Source organism: Nymphalis io, chromosome 22 (genome assembly GCF_905147045.1).
Source record: "Nymphalis io chromosome 22, ilAglIoxx1.1, whole genome shotgun sequence".
Lineage (NCBI taxonomy): Eukaryota > Metazoa > Arthropoda > Insecta > Lepidoptera > Nymphalidae > Nymphalis > Nymphalis io.
In genome coordinates, this window is record NC_065909.1 from 7,933,903 (window position 1) to 7,948,490 (window position 14,588).

Here is a 14,588-nt window from a genome sequence, read left to right on the forward strand (position 1 = left end):
TAAAAGAACAAGTAGTACATACAGTATGCAAAGGCGGCCTTATCACTTACAATTATCTCTTCCAGGCAACCTCTGTAAAGAGAAATATTTATGTTTTTTGTTTTAGCCAGGATCATTAATCGGGCGTAGTGTGCGACAACAACTCATACTATATACTTTTTCGAGGAATATTTATGTATTATCTATTCCTCGTAAAATAATGTTGTATAACACAATATCACAGACACACACAACCAAACTTAGCAGTGCATCCGTAGTGTAAGAATGTAAAAATACACCGAAAAATATAAAGAGAAATTGCCGTGTAGAGTACATTTAGTGTACACATTATGAAGACGTATGTAGTTTAATGGCAACATCTAGTCTACAATAAATAAAGTTACGACCGCAAATTAAACATGCGAATGAAAAATACGATTATTTTTACACGCGAGCTCAACAAAAGTGTTTCACTTCGCTCATAATTAATAGCGACTAAAAATGTACGAACACGCCAGTTTCACATACCACTTTATGGTATATAAGTCATTAAGAATCTAATATGATAAATGGTATGGGGCGGGTATATAAGGCAAAGTTTCATAACAAACTTCTTTTTTTTCTATAGTATAGGAAGGCGGACGAGCATATGGGCCACCTGATGGTAAGTGGTCACCAATGCCTTAGACAATGGCATTGTAAGAAATGTCAACCATCGCTTACATAGCCAATGCGCCACCAACCTTGGGACCTTAGATTTTATATCCCTTGTGCCTGTAATGACACTGGCTCACTCACCCTTCAAACCGGAACACATCAATACCAAGTACTCGTGCTTTGTGATAGAATATGTGCTTGGTAGTGAGTGTTACCTACCGAGACGAGCTTGCACAAAGCCTTACCACCAATGAAAATTACTGGTGGTCCATATGCTCGTCCGCCTTCCTACTCTATAAATCTTCGATTTTCAATTACTTAAATTATATTTCTTTCTAATATGCTATTGAGTTTTAGCCAATTGAATAGTAATATAAAGGATATTCTGATACGATATAAACGGAGTAATGCTACCATTGGTTCCACAATTCCTTCCGGTCGTGATTTTTAAAGTAGGTATTTTTAATTTTGATTTGTTAATATTTATTCAACGCTCAAAGTAAATAAACGTATTAATGCATATATCATACAATGGCTATAATAACTCTCCAATTTCATATCCACATCCGTTTCCTAAATGGATACATACATGTATTGTTTTCTGTGCCTTGTGTATCCTTAATTATACTGGTTTTCGGTCGCGGCTTCGTCCATTAAGGGTGGGGTTGGGTGTTAAGTATAAAAAGTAGACCATGTACTTCCTTGGGGTTAAAGCTTGCTTTATATAAAATTTAAATTCGGTTCAATTGTTTAGCCGTGAAAGCGTAACAAACAGAGTTACTTCCATACTTATAACATTAGTATAGCTGTACGTTAAGTACAATGTGTCTGCATGTTTGTAGGTCTTATATTTATAAGACCTACAAACATGCAGACACACTGTAAATACAGTAAATAGATTTACAGACTTATTAAGAAATCATTAGACTCTACGGTTTAATTTCATTGCTCAATAATATAGTGGTACTACTGGTGGTAGAGCTTTGTGCAAGCTCGTCTGGGTAGGTACCACCCACTCATCAGATATTCTACCGCAAAACAGCAATACTTGATATTGTTGTGTTCCGGTTTGAAGGGTGAGTGAGCCAGTGTAATTACAGGCACAAGGGACATAAAATCTTAGTTCCCAAGGTTGGTGGCGCATTGGATATGTAAGCGATGGTTGACATTTCTTACAATGCCAATGTCTAAGAGCGTTGGTGACCACTTACCATCAGGTGGCCCATATGCTCGTCCGCCTTCCTATTCTATAAAAAAAAAAAAAATATCAGAGTAGCTTTGAAGTAAAATTTTATGATTGAATTAAATTGCAACGTAATATGTAACGTTTAAGTAAAACATTTGACGTATACTGAGTTTTTTTTTATTAAACGACTAATTTAGTATATTAATTAAGAGCATCATCATCATTATCATCATCACCCTTTTCGCGTCCACTGCTGGACATAGGTCTCTCCAATGGCACACCACTGAGCTCAATTTTCAGCTCTTAATCTCCAACCGCTACCAGCCACCTTGCGTATATCGTCACTCCACCTAGCTGGAGGGCGTCCTACGCTACGTTTGCCAAGGCGTGGTCTCCACTCCAGAACGCGTCTACTCCAACGGTCGTCGGTTCTGCGACATATGTGTCCAGCCCACTGTCACTTCAGCTTACTAATCCTTTGGGCTATGTCGATAACCTTGGTTCTCTGTCGGATCACCACATTTGGGATTCGATTCTTCAGAGAAACTCCGAGCATAGCCCTCTCCATAGCTCGCTGAGCGACCTTAAAATGGTGGACCAAACGCACTGTCAGTGTCCACGTCTCGGCTCCGTAGGTCATAACCGGTAAGACGCACTCGTTGAAGACTTTTGTCTTCAAGCATTGCGGTATTCGTGACGAAAAGACTTGACCGAGTTTTCTATACGCTGCCCAGCCCAGCTGTACAAGAGTACAGCAAGAAGACTTCGTGCTTCCTCCTCGAAGTTGTTTCGACCCAACTGCAAAGTTTGCCCAAGGTACACATACTCCTGAACAACTTCGAGAGGAACTCCGTTAAGAGCTATTGGTTCCGGACTGACGTGTTCGTTGAACATTACCTTGGTTTTTTCCAAGTTCATCCGGAGACCAATTCGAGCAGAAGAATCAGCCAGGCTGCTCAGCATATATTGCATATCCTGCACGGTTTCTGCCACGATGACGATATCGTCTGCAAATCTCAAGTGCGAAAGGTACCGTTTATGTTTACCCCGCCCTTCCCAGTGCAGCGTCTTGAACATATCCTCTAATGTATTAGTGAACAATTTCGGTGAAATGACATCCCCTTGTCTCACTCCTCGATGCAAGAGGATAGGGTCAGACTGCTGATTCTGTACTTTGACGGTCATAACCAGCGTCATGCAGGCCTTTCAGCACTTGGATGTATCGCCAATCGATTTGGCACCATTGTAAGGACTCCAGAACAGACCAGGTCTCAATAAAGTCAAAAGCCTTCTCATAGTCCACAAATGCTAAGCACAGGTGTTGTCTCCCTTTTTGAAGAACATTACGACAACACTCGTGCTCCATGCCTCTGGAGTTCTCCCCAAGAATATGACAGAATTAAATATTCGTTGGAGCTGCGTTAGTAAAGGTTTTCCAGCTGCCTTTAGTAGCTCCGTCGTAATTCCATCTTCCCCGGGGACTTTTCCATTTTTAAGCTGCCCTAAAGCCATCACGATTTCGTCTTGGCTTACTTCTGGCAACTCTTCTGTGAAGGGGGCTAAAGTGGCTCTACGATCCCCAGGGTCGGGTTGAGGACGAGGCGCTACTGATGTATATAGTTTACCGTAGAAGTCCTGAACTTCCTTAAGAATCTCGAGCTTAGAGGCGACGACTTTTCCCTTTGAAGTGGTCAGCTTCGTCAGATGGCTTCGACCTAGTTTTTGAACGAAGACTTTTGACCCCCGATTTTGCTCAATCGCTTCTTTTATAGAGCGTGTACTGGAGTTTCGGAGGTCGCGTCTTACTAGCTTTGATATTTTTTTATTAAGATCTGACGAAGTGACTGTAGGGTTTTCACGTCGTTTTCGCATTAGCTCTAACTTTCGGGAGAGTCTCTAGACTAGTTTGGTCCTCTTGCCGGTGTTTTGCGCTGGATAGAATTTCGTCCCCTCGTCCCTAAGGATACCCACCACTTGGTCGAGTTCTTGGTTGATGTCAACGTCATTGTTAGTTTCCAGGGCAGCGAATCGGTTTTCCAGTTTTAACTGAAATGTCTAGTTGATTCAATTCCACGGCTTGGAGCAATTTTGGTCGGAGTGTAGACCTCATTAGACGGGCGCGCTCGAGCTTGTAGTCAATATTTAGAGTGCCTCGTACAAGTCGGTGATCACTTCCGGTATTGAACCTTGTGATCACAGAGACATCTCTAAATATTCGCCTCTTGTCCGTCATAATAAAGTCAATCTCATTTCTAATCGTAGCGTCTGGGCTTCGCCACGTCCACTTCCGTTGAGACTGTTTCTTAAAGAAAGAGTTCATCAAGAACAGACCCTCTTTCTCCAGAAAGTTGACGAGCATTTGCCCCCTATGATTCCTGCTTCCAAATCCGTGTTGTCCTACTACCGATTCGCTGCTAGTATGTACTCCCACTTTAGCGTTGAAGTCCCCCATGACAACATTGAAGTGGGCCTTTTGGGTGGTGTGCAATGCCTTAGAAATGTCTTCGTACATTTCTTCCACTTCATCATCCGAGTGTGTCGAAGTGGGTGCGTATACTTGGATAACCTTGAGGCTATACCTCTTGGTGAGTCTGATCACAAGATACGCTACCCTTGCCGACACACTGGAGATTTCTAAGATGTTGTCAGAGAGAGCCTTGTGGATCAAGAACCCGACGCCACCTTGGGATGGTTGGTCTCCCTCTCTGAAGTACATAAGATGACCTGATTCTAAGGCTATGGTATCCTCTCCCTTTCTTCGGATTTCACATAGCCCCAAAATATGCCACCCTATGTTCCTCAGCTCTTCTTCGAGCTGTGCCAAGTGTTCGTCGAGCCATAGCGTGCATCCGTTATACGTAGCCAGGTTCAGTCGGTGTTGGCGGCCTACCGTAACCCGGGAATTCTTAGCACCCCCTACCCCACCCTTACCATGACCGCCGCCTTGGCCAGGAACAGCGGGGCGACCAGGAACTAGGGGCGGTTGCGTATAGGTGTGTGCCATAAAAGGTTTTTCCCGTAATCACCACGCTGGGCAGGCGGGTTGGTGATCGCAGAGCGTAGCTCGTCGTACAGATGACGCTGCTGCCCGTCACCGGTCTGCAGTATTTAGCTACGCCTTAATGGAATGGTTATACCGCCATTAGTCGGTCGCCAGAGCCTCGTTTGTTAATCGGCAGGATGCACCACGTGCAGGTGAGGTTGGCTGGAAACAGCTAGATACAGTTGTGCTCCCTTACATCCCAAAATTAAGAGCAAATTTATGTAATTTTATTATTAAAATACACCTAAAACATGATAGCCAGCTAATGTCCCACTGCTGGACTAAGGCCTCTTCTCACTTTTGAGGAGAAGGTTTGGAACTTTTTCCACCACGCTGCTCCAGTGCGGATTGGTAGAATACAGATGTGGCAGAATTTCGGTGAAATTTGACATATGCAGGTTTCCTCACGATGTTTTCCTTCCCCGTCAAGCACGAGATGAATTACATACACAAATTAAGCACATGAAAATTCAGTGGTGCTTGCCCGGGTTTGAACCGGATTTACGCGTTCTAACCACTCGGCTACTGTTATACTGTTACTCACTTACTGTTACTACAATATGATAATCATTCGAAACGTTAGATATGCTGTACAATACTTCGCATAAATAGTAAATATTATGCATCAAAAAGTTACTTGAAATATTGTAGGGTTCGTTCCGTTTAGACCTGTACGTTTCTTGAAAATTTATTCCGCTATAATTTATATGATTAATTAGTTGAATTTATCATCAAGAATTTCGTGTAGCCGTATCATTCTGTATTCGTAGGACGTGGACTGCGATATGTTTTATTAATTTTTTATGAACATGATTAATATTACAAGCCTTTATTTAAATAAACTGGTATTTATTAGTTGAACCATATAAATTAATTTTAAACCAGTTCCATCATATCATTTATTCGTATATCCTCAATTATACATCAATGAATTCAAATAAATCCGTATTCAAGCTCTGGCATAAAAACAAAATACACGTACAGAGCAATATTATATTATTATGTCATACTTTTTAATTTTACCAAAATACGCCTTTCGCCGTTAGGTTTTTTAATAACGAGCGTTTTAATATTTTTTTAATATCTGGTAACTATTTCAAATTAGAAATGAATATGACATTAGGAAACATTACAAATCAATCACTTAGAAATGATGATGATTTTAAGTATGATGATATTTTAGTAGCAATTTTATGGAACATTTTAAAAGTCATTTGCGTAATATTTTCCTATACAACTGACTAGCCCTTGGGATTCGCGATTAAGGTAGTCAAATATAAAATTTGCAAAATTCGATTATTTCATTTGAGTTTGAATGAGTAAATCCAGTTTAAAGTAAAAAAAAAAAATGTATGTACGCTACGTTACATTTCAAGGGTTGTGTCTGAACAAAAACATAAAAGCATATTTATTTATTTATTTATTTATCCTTTATTGCACACACTTTACAAACATTTGCAACAAATAGTATATAATATGCAAAGGCCTTATCACTTACAGTAACAGTAACAGCCTGTGAATGTCCCACTGCTGGGCTAAGGACTCCTCTCCCTTTTTTGAGTAGAAGGTTTGGAGCTTATTCCACCACGCTGCTCCAGTGCGGGTTGGTAGAATACACATGTGGCAGAATTTCGATGAAATTAGACACATGCAGGTTTCCTCAAGATGTTTTCCTTCACCGAAAAGCCTTATCACTTATGATTTATGAATTATGAATGTTTGTGTTTTTTTAGCCAGAATCGGGCATAGAGTGCGAACAACTTATACTTAAAATTTATTGAGCTTAACACAAATATGTAATATACCAACCTACATACATATATATACATATACACTTATACATACATACATACATATAAACTTATATAAATTTATTATTATATATAAAAACATATAGCATATATTATTCGAGATAGAAAAAAATAGGAAATGTCCTCTTACCTTTACATTCTTTTAAATTTGATCTATATATTGAATTACTCTCGTAATGCTTTAGGTAATGAAGACAAAAACTAGATAATTTTTGACGATTTGCGGTATCTTTTTGGCGTTTACTAAATTTTCTTTGTGCAGAAAACCAGAAACATCTCCTTTCACATGACATCCATATTAAAAACATATATTTGTTTCTTAAATCAGCCACTGCGGTGCTATTGATATGAAGGAACTAGGGAAAAAATGGCAGCGAATTTTATATTAATTATAATATTATTAAATTTTATAGAACTGTGATCCAGTTATAATAATAATATCCTGGGACATTATTCACACACGTCCATCTGATCCCAAACTAAGCAGAGCTTAGCTTGTACTATGGAAACCAGACAACTGATATACTACATATACTACTTTTCTTTTGTAAATCATACTTATATAGATAATTACACCCAGACTCAGGACAAACAGACTTGTTTTTGCAAACAAATTACTGTCCTGGGGGGAATCGAACCGACAACCTTCGGCGTGAAAGGCGGGTATCTACCAACCACGCCAACCGGCTCGTCGTTCTATAAATAATTTGTACAACCGGTCTTTTTATACAGAAAAAGTATCCAAATAAGATCGCTTATCGAGAGGTACGTGTAAAGGGACGTGTGGATAAAATCTGTATTATATTTAATATACTTAAATTAGTTCTTTTAAATCGTTATACCTAACAAACTTAAATTTTTCGCTTAAATGCATATTTTATGCAAACATCGTATTATTAACTAGGTACATTAAAGTAATATTATTTGGCTTCCGAACAAACAAATTTCTAGAATGATATATTCTAGCTATTTATAGAGACGATAATGATATTTCGAAGTTCCATTTTTATAACGACTTAAAAATAATCTATTAAAACAGATTGCTCTTTCATTTTTCTTACAAAGTTTAAAAGTTCCTTCAAGTTTTAAACCATTCCACGCAAAGGGCACTTAAAATCATTCAACTGTAAACTCCTAACCTTGTTAAATAGAGGATGTTTTTTCAACAAACATTTCACTTTAGAATTGGTTTTATTTATGCTAATATTCTTTTTACAGATGGTGTGAATACTACAGAAGATTGGACATAAACAGCGTAAAGATTTGAGAATGAATAATTGATAAAATAACATCAAAATGACAATCAAAATGTCAATATTAACATTCACGATTATTTTTATTTGTAATATATGTCTAAGTGCTCAGAGTAGTGCAGTAGTAAGCAAAAGATTTAAAAACGAAACATTGTTTAATGATATAGATAGCGTTATGAATACAAAATATATTGAAGATAGTAGCCATGACGAAAATTTGGACAATTATGCTTACACGAATATTAAAAGAAATTATATGAGGCATAAAAGAAATGTTAATGCAAGTACAGAGGAAACTATGAATAATAACAAAAGTGAAAATATAACCCAATCGATTAATAAAGGAAGTTCAAAATTAGATTTGAACGATAAAGACAAGATGGTTGCTAATAGATCTGATACAAATGAAGATATAACAACTACCGAATACTTTGAAGCAAACTTCACGGAAGAACCTTGTGTTGGTGATCCTGAATTTTGTAATATGTCAAGAGAAGCGTATTTGGAAATGTTAAACGATTATATTTATCCACAACCATCAGAATGGGTTCTCATAGCAACGCATGCAATTGTCTTCGTGATAGGATTGATTGGGAATGCGTTGGTTTGCATAGCAGTTTACAGGAATCATTCTATGAGAACTGTTACCAACTATTTTATAGTTAACCTGGCGGTAGCTGATTTTATGGTTATCTTGATATGTTTGCCTCCAACCGTGGTGTGGACGTTACAAAGACGTGGTTCTTCGGAACAGCAATGTGCAGGATTGTACTATATTTTCAGGTGAGTTGATTTAAATAATTTCTAATATCAAATTTTATCCCTTAACCTTTAAAACGTGTATCAATATTTTGATTTTAGTGTGTTGATCATGATTTTCTCTATTTCTATTCCTAGAAATATAATATAATATAGATTAAATAAAGTATTAATAAGCTCACGATATGTGGAAAAATGTATTAAGCCTAAAACATAATCAAAACCTTACGTAATATTTATTGTCACATCATTGTGTATCTATGAATATAATGATTTCTGTTTATTTCGTATATATAAATAATTAATACAAACCCTCTAAGCTCTTGTCATATAATAATTACACTTAATCTGATTATTTTTACAAAGTCATTCATTCTTTAAGATAAATAAGAGACTTACTAAAATGTACAATACTTTTTTGTACATACAAACAAATTTGGTTGAAGCCATGTGGATTTCTTTTATCAGATTACCTAGAAACAAAATTACATTCAATTTTAACTTCTATTTATTAAGCTATAAGACCGATATTCTTGAACGATTTGTAAAGCTAATCCCTTCCGACATTAGCCTTCATTGAGTTACCTTTCGGTCGTGCGTGTTGCGAGTTCCCTTTTGACTTTTTGATTGATAATTTATTGTACACGTGTCTCATTTAGGGGTTATTTTAATAAGACTTGAATCTTATTGAATAAGAAAAACCTGCCTTGTTTCTTTAGTAAAGAGTAACAAATTGAAAACATTTAATAATTAGGAAAATGTAACCATCGTCAAATATTTTAATTGCTGTTGTTTGTTTATTTTTCTCGACTTCATCATTAAGGTTATGTAGTGAATCTATGTGTAAATATAAATATTTATTATTATATTCTATTTAAGAAATAAGATTCGGATGAAATTACAACATCTTTATAACCAATTTTTGTCACAGCGGCTAAAATTAAAGACTACTAGGAGTGTACAACAATATGTGCAAAACAGGTGTACAATCTATGGTTATAATCATAGCTATTTCCTCGGAGATATTCAGTGCAGAACAAATAACGCCTACAGGTATTTTATGAGGAAACTACTAACTTGCTAATTCTGGAAAACTTTTGGTATTTTTTTAATGGAAAATACCATCAACCTCATTTGGCTTTCCTCATTTGGCTATATCGACGCCACCACGGGTTGCCTTAGTTCTATTATTGCTTTTGACGACAGTTTGACGATTGCTTTAACTGGAGTGATGATATAGTAGTATACACATATATACTATGCCTTATTACCTTATTAACAACTTCTACTTATAAACCATGCTTAATGACATAACAAAATTATTTTATGAGTATATATATATATATATATAGCTGAGCAAGGAAACTCGTAGCCTACCTTCACTCAAAAACCAAGTCCATACACACACAGCACAAATTTAAATAAGTATTACATTTAATTGGCCATCTAGGCTCTAATAAAAAATAACACAGCCTATAAATGTCACACAACTGGGCAAAGACCTCTACCCATGCGGAGAGCTCTTTGAAGTTTATTTTTCGTAAATATTTCATATATTTTTTCCTCTTCTAACAAATTGCATCTCATAAACTCAGAAAAACATTTTTTTGTATTTCATTATTACACTCCGAATGAACCTTTTCATATCGTCCGAAACGTGATTATGAAGACTCGGCGCATAAATTTCAGTCACATCTCTGAGGGTGCTTTACCATAAGTGCGAGCTGGTTTTCATTACGTTGGAACGACAAATATGTCTGATATATGTTGAAGTATATATTTCAATATTATTACACAGCTGACGGCGACAAAAAGGCTGGTTCGACTTGATGTAAACGAACTAAGAGGTGAAAATAATGTTTGATAACATTAAAATTAATAAAAAAATTTAGTCGCTTTAAAAATAAAGAAAGAAGTTCTTATTTAAGTTTTATACTAGTAATATACCTAATTTATTAAAGAAAAAAGCGTTTTATTAAAAAAATATTACTCGCGAATCGAGTAATAGTCAGATGTACTACTTCGTTACTGGATTGAATTGGAAACATCCCGTAACTGTTTCAATATTGCGGGAAAGCACCTCCCTTTTTAATAGAAATGGTTGGACCTTTAGACTGATTCCACCACGATGGTACATTGCAGCTCGGAGTATATCAAACAAGTAACAAAATCGTTCGACCATATCTAAAAAAAAAATTGCCCATATTTGAAACCGCAATCTTCGGTTACTCAGGTTTTTTTCTATCCACTGGTCCATCCAAATTGTTATTATCTTTGAAAATCATTATTGAATATGAAATTACAATTATTTTATTAGTTACATTCATAAAATTATTTTGTAGCAAAAAAACATTTTATACACAAGTTTTTCATGATTATTGTGTATAATAAAAATTAACGAAAGCAAATAAAAAATCGATTTATTAAAGAATCGAATACATATTCGATTCTTTTTTGTCAAAATATAACTGTGATAATTATTATGGAATTTACATGTGTAAATTCCATAATAATTATCACTTTTTTTCACAATTATTATGGAATTTACATGTGTAAATTCCACCGGGAGCTCCTCGGAGTAATGGCGCATAAGAGGGGCGCGCTGGTCATCAATACTGATTCCCACGGGTTTATCCGATCTTGAAGAGAACAACTGCCCATAAAACCTCTCTACTTCTCCGATAATCTCAGGCCTAGAGGTAACGACCCCACCATTTTCAGTTTTAAGTTTTGTCAGACGCGGCCTCCCAAACTTGCGAGCGAACACTTTCGATCCCCGATTTTGCTCAATCGCAGCCTTGATGGCACGGGTATTGGAGCGTCGGAGATCGCGTCGCGTCAGCGTTTTTATTGTTCGGTTTAAGGCCTTATCTGACAAAAACGATGGTAGTTCTCGTCGTTTTCTCATGAGCTCGAGTGTCTCAGCAGAGAGTTTTGGTGCGTTGTCTCTTCTCTGTGGCGGAAAACACTTGCGGGATGTGTTTTGCAGTATTTTGACCAGCGTGTCGGTTCTCTCATCAATGCTGCTTATGGTTTCCAACGCGGTGAATTGATTTTGAAGTTCCATTTGGAACTTTTCGGAGCCTTGAGCAGCTTGGAGCATGGTAGGTCGGAGAGTAGACCTTATCATTCTCGATCTTTCGGCTTTTAAGTTGATATTTAGAGTGCCTCGAACCAAGCGGTGATCACTTCCGGTATTAAACCTGTTGATCACTGAAACATCTCTAAATATGTGCCTTTTATTCGAAATGATAAAGTCTATCTCGTTCCTTGTCACGTTATCGGGGCTTCGCCAGGTCCACCTCCTCTGAGGCTTCTTTTGAAAGAAAGAATTCATCAAAAAAAGCCCCTGCGCTTCGAGAAAGTTTACCAGCATTTGCCCCCTGTGATTTCTGCAGCCCAAGCCGTAAGGTCCGACTTTCGATTCACCGCTATCTTGTACTCCCACTTTAGCATTAAAGTCTCCCATAACAACATTGTAGTGGGCCCTCGAGGTGTCGTTGAGGGCCTTTGCGATGTCCTTGTACATCGCTTCGACCACATCATCAGAGTATGTCGAAGTTGGCGCATATACCTGTACGACCTTCAGGGAGTACCTGTCGGAAAGTTTTAGGACAAGGTACGCTACCCGGTTCGACACACTACTGATTTCCACAATGCTGCTAATGAGATCCTTTTTGACTAGAAAACCGACACCACCCTGGGAGAGGTTATCACCTTCGCGGAAGTAGAGTAAGTTACCGGACTCTAGAGTTATCGTATCCTCCCCCTGTCTTCGGACTTCAGATAACCCCAGTATATGCCAGTTTATATGACTTAACTCTACTTCTAATTCGGCGAGGTGATGGTCCAGCCTCATCGAGCGTCCATTATACGTTGCCATTTTCAGTCGCTTTATACGGTAGCCTGCCGTGAACCGGTGATTCTTAGCACCCCCTGCCCTGCCGATACCGCGACTGCTACCTTGGTCGGGCCTAGCGGGCTTGCCGGTAACTGGGGGCCTTTTTTTGGGCGCATCTGCCATTTAGGGAGGGGTTTGCCCATACTCGCCGCGCTGGGCAGGCGTGTTGGCGAGCGCAGTAGGGGGTAAGATGTTTATGGGAGGGGGGACGCTGCTGCCCATCCCCCCTTTTCCCCGTCCCTCAGTCGCCTCTTACGACACCCACGGGATGAGATTGGGGGAGTACTATTCTAAGCCGGTACTCCACGGCCAAGTAAAATAATGTGCATTATAAATTGCAATCTACTATTTGAAATAATACATTTGTAAAGATATAAATTATACGGCTTAGAAATGCCAACACGTATCAGAAATTTCGGAATAATTGAAAGTCTCGTTGAATAATTCGTTCCTTTCATTATGTGGAGGTGGAGTCAAATTAATTAATATTCATGGGTGTGCTTGATTATTTCAAGAATACAAGAAACCTGACTGTTGCTATTCTTTGTTACTAAGGTATTCGGACGACATAGTTTTACATAGAGAAATATAACGGTGCAATGGGGATGTTGAAACATTGTATCAACAACAATGTGTATACAAATGATGAGAGCAGCTTATTTTTAAGTATCAATCGCTGAAGATCATTTGAAGGTCTAAGAATCATTCTTGGGTGGCTTAAAAAAACTTGTTTTGTATTGTTATCATGATTGGAATGACTAAGTTATACGGAACCAACACACGGCTTCGCTCACGTCATGATTCATAATTGCTATATACTATAACTTACATAGCAATTTCTAAAAAAATTAAGGATTTTCATACAAACTTTCACCCCAAACTTAGAGGTTAAATTTTCAAAAATTCTTCTTTAATAAACTACTGTGTAAAAAAACCTGGAAGAATGAATGGAAGTTTTTATGCTGCCCTAGTAGCTTGGGCGTGTGCATTTATGTCAGTCAGTTATTCTTTTATTTATAAATCGGCGTATCATTGACATTTGGTAAATCCAACTTATGATATAATTCAAACGTAATTAAAATTAACTGCGATCCATCGATGATATCCAAGAGATGGCTGTTCGTTTGACGTTCCGCCAGAGTGGCATAACAACAAAAAGTATGCAATCACTCTCGTCTCAAGTTTTATCGTCGAATAATCGTTAACGACGCCACAGTCACACTGTCATATATATAAGGTGCTGTAGTTTCCGAGGCCGAAGCAAATATCGGTCCTGCAACATGTTATGATCATGGGTTTTCTATCATGAAATTCTTGTCAGAAAAAACAAGTACTCCTAGCTTGTTTTTCTGTCAGAATCTATTATTATTTTTAATCTTCTGATATTGCACTACCTTATAAAATGACGATTCACAAGATCTTGCCTAAATGAAGTATATTAAATCCACGCCCATTTAAAATTGCACAGCGGGATTAATATGGAAATTCTTCATAATTTCAAGATTTTTAAAATTAATTTCCGTAACAGGATGTTTCCGTTATAAAAACGTTTTATTGCTAACACAATTTTCATCGCTTCATCTGACTTATTGGCTAAGTTTATTACCTGTCTTATTTTCAAGAATTCTGAGCTATCAACAAACATGTTTTCAAATAAGTTCCTAGAATAAAGAGATTTTAAAAAAATAGAAAAATATACGATATAATTTCAAAGAATAATTTAAATATTGTATAGTTTCCTTTAGACAGGTAACTGACAGGTATATATATATATATATATATTGAGATGTATATAATATGCTGAGATGGCCACCAGATTAGAATATATTTTATTATATAATAATATTGCGTTTCTATGTAAGCCTTGTTACAATAAACTTTATAATTTAAGATTTAGTTAAGTATAATATGAGCACAACAACCAACACATTCGTCGTTCTCCCGCAAAAAATCAATACTTTGTATTAAGCGTTTAAGTTTGCAGGAAAAGTCAGTTTAA

General features: G+C 37.2%; 1 protein-coding gene across 1 annotated transcript in view; it reads left to right on the forward strand.

Moving 5' to 3' along the window:
- The window catches only part of LOC126777186 (orexin/Hypocretin receptor type 1-like), a 159,023-nt gene that overhangs the window by 115,608 nt on the left and 28,827 nt on the right, over positions 1–14,588 (forward strand). The window contains 2 exon segments of the mRNA XM_050500153.1: positions 7,895–8,651; positions 8,654–8,712. Coding sequence (XP_050356110.1) covers positions 7,973–8,651; positions 8,654–8,712 — 738 coding nt within the window. The 5' untranslated portion in view covers positions 7,895–7,972.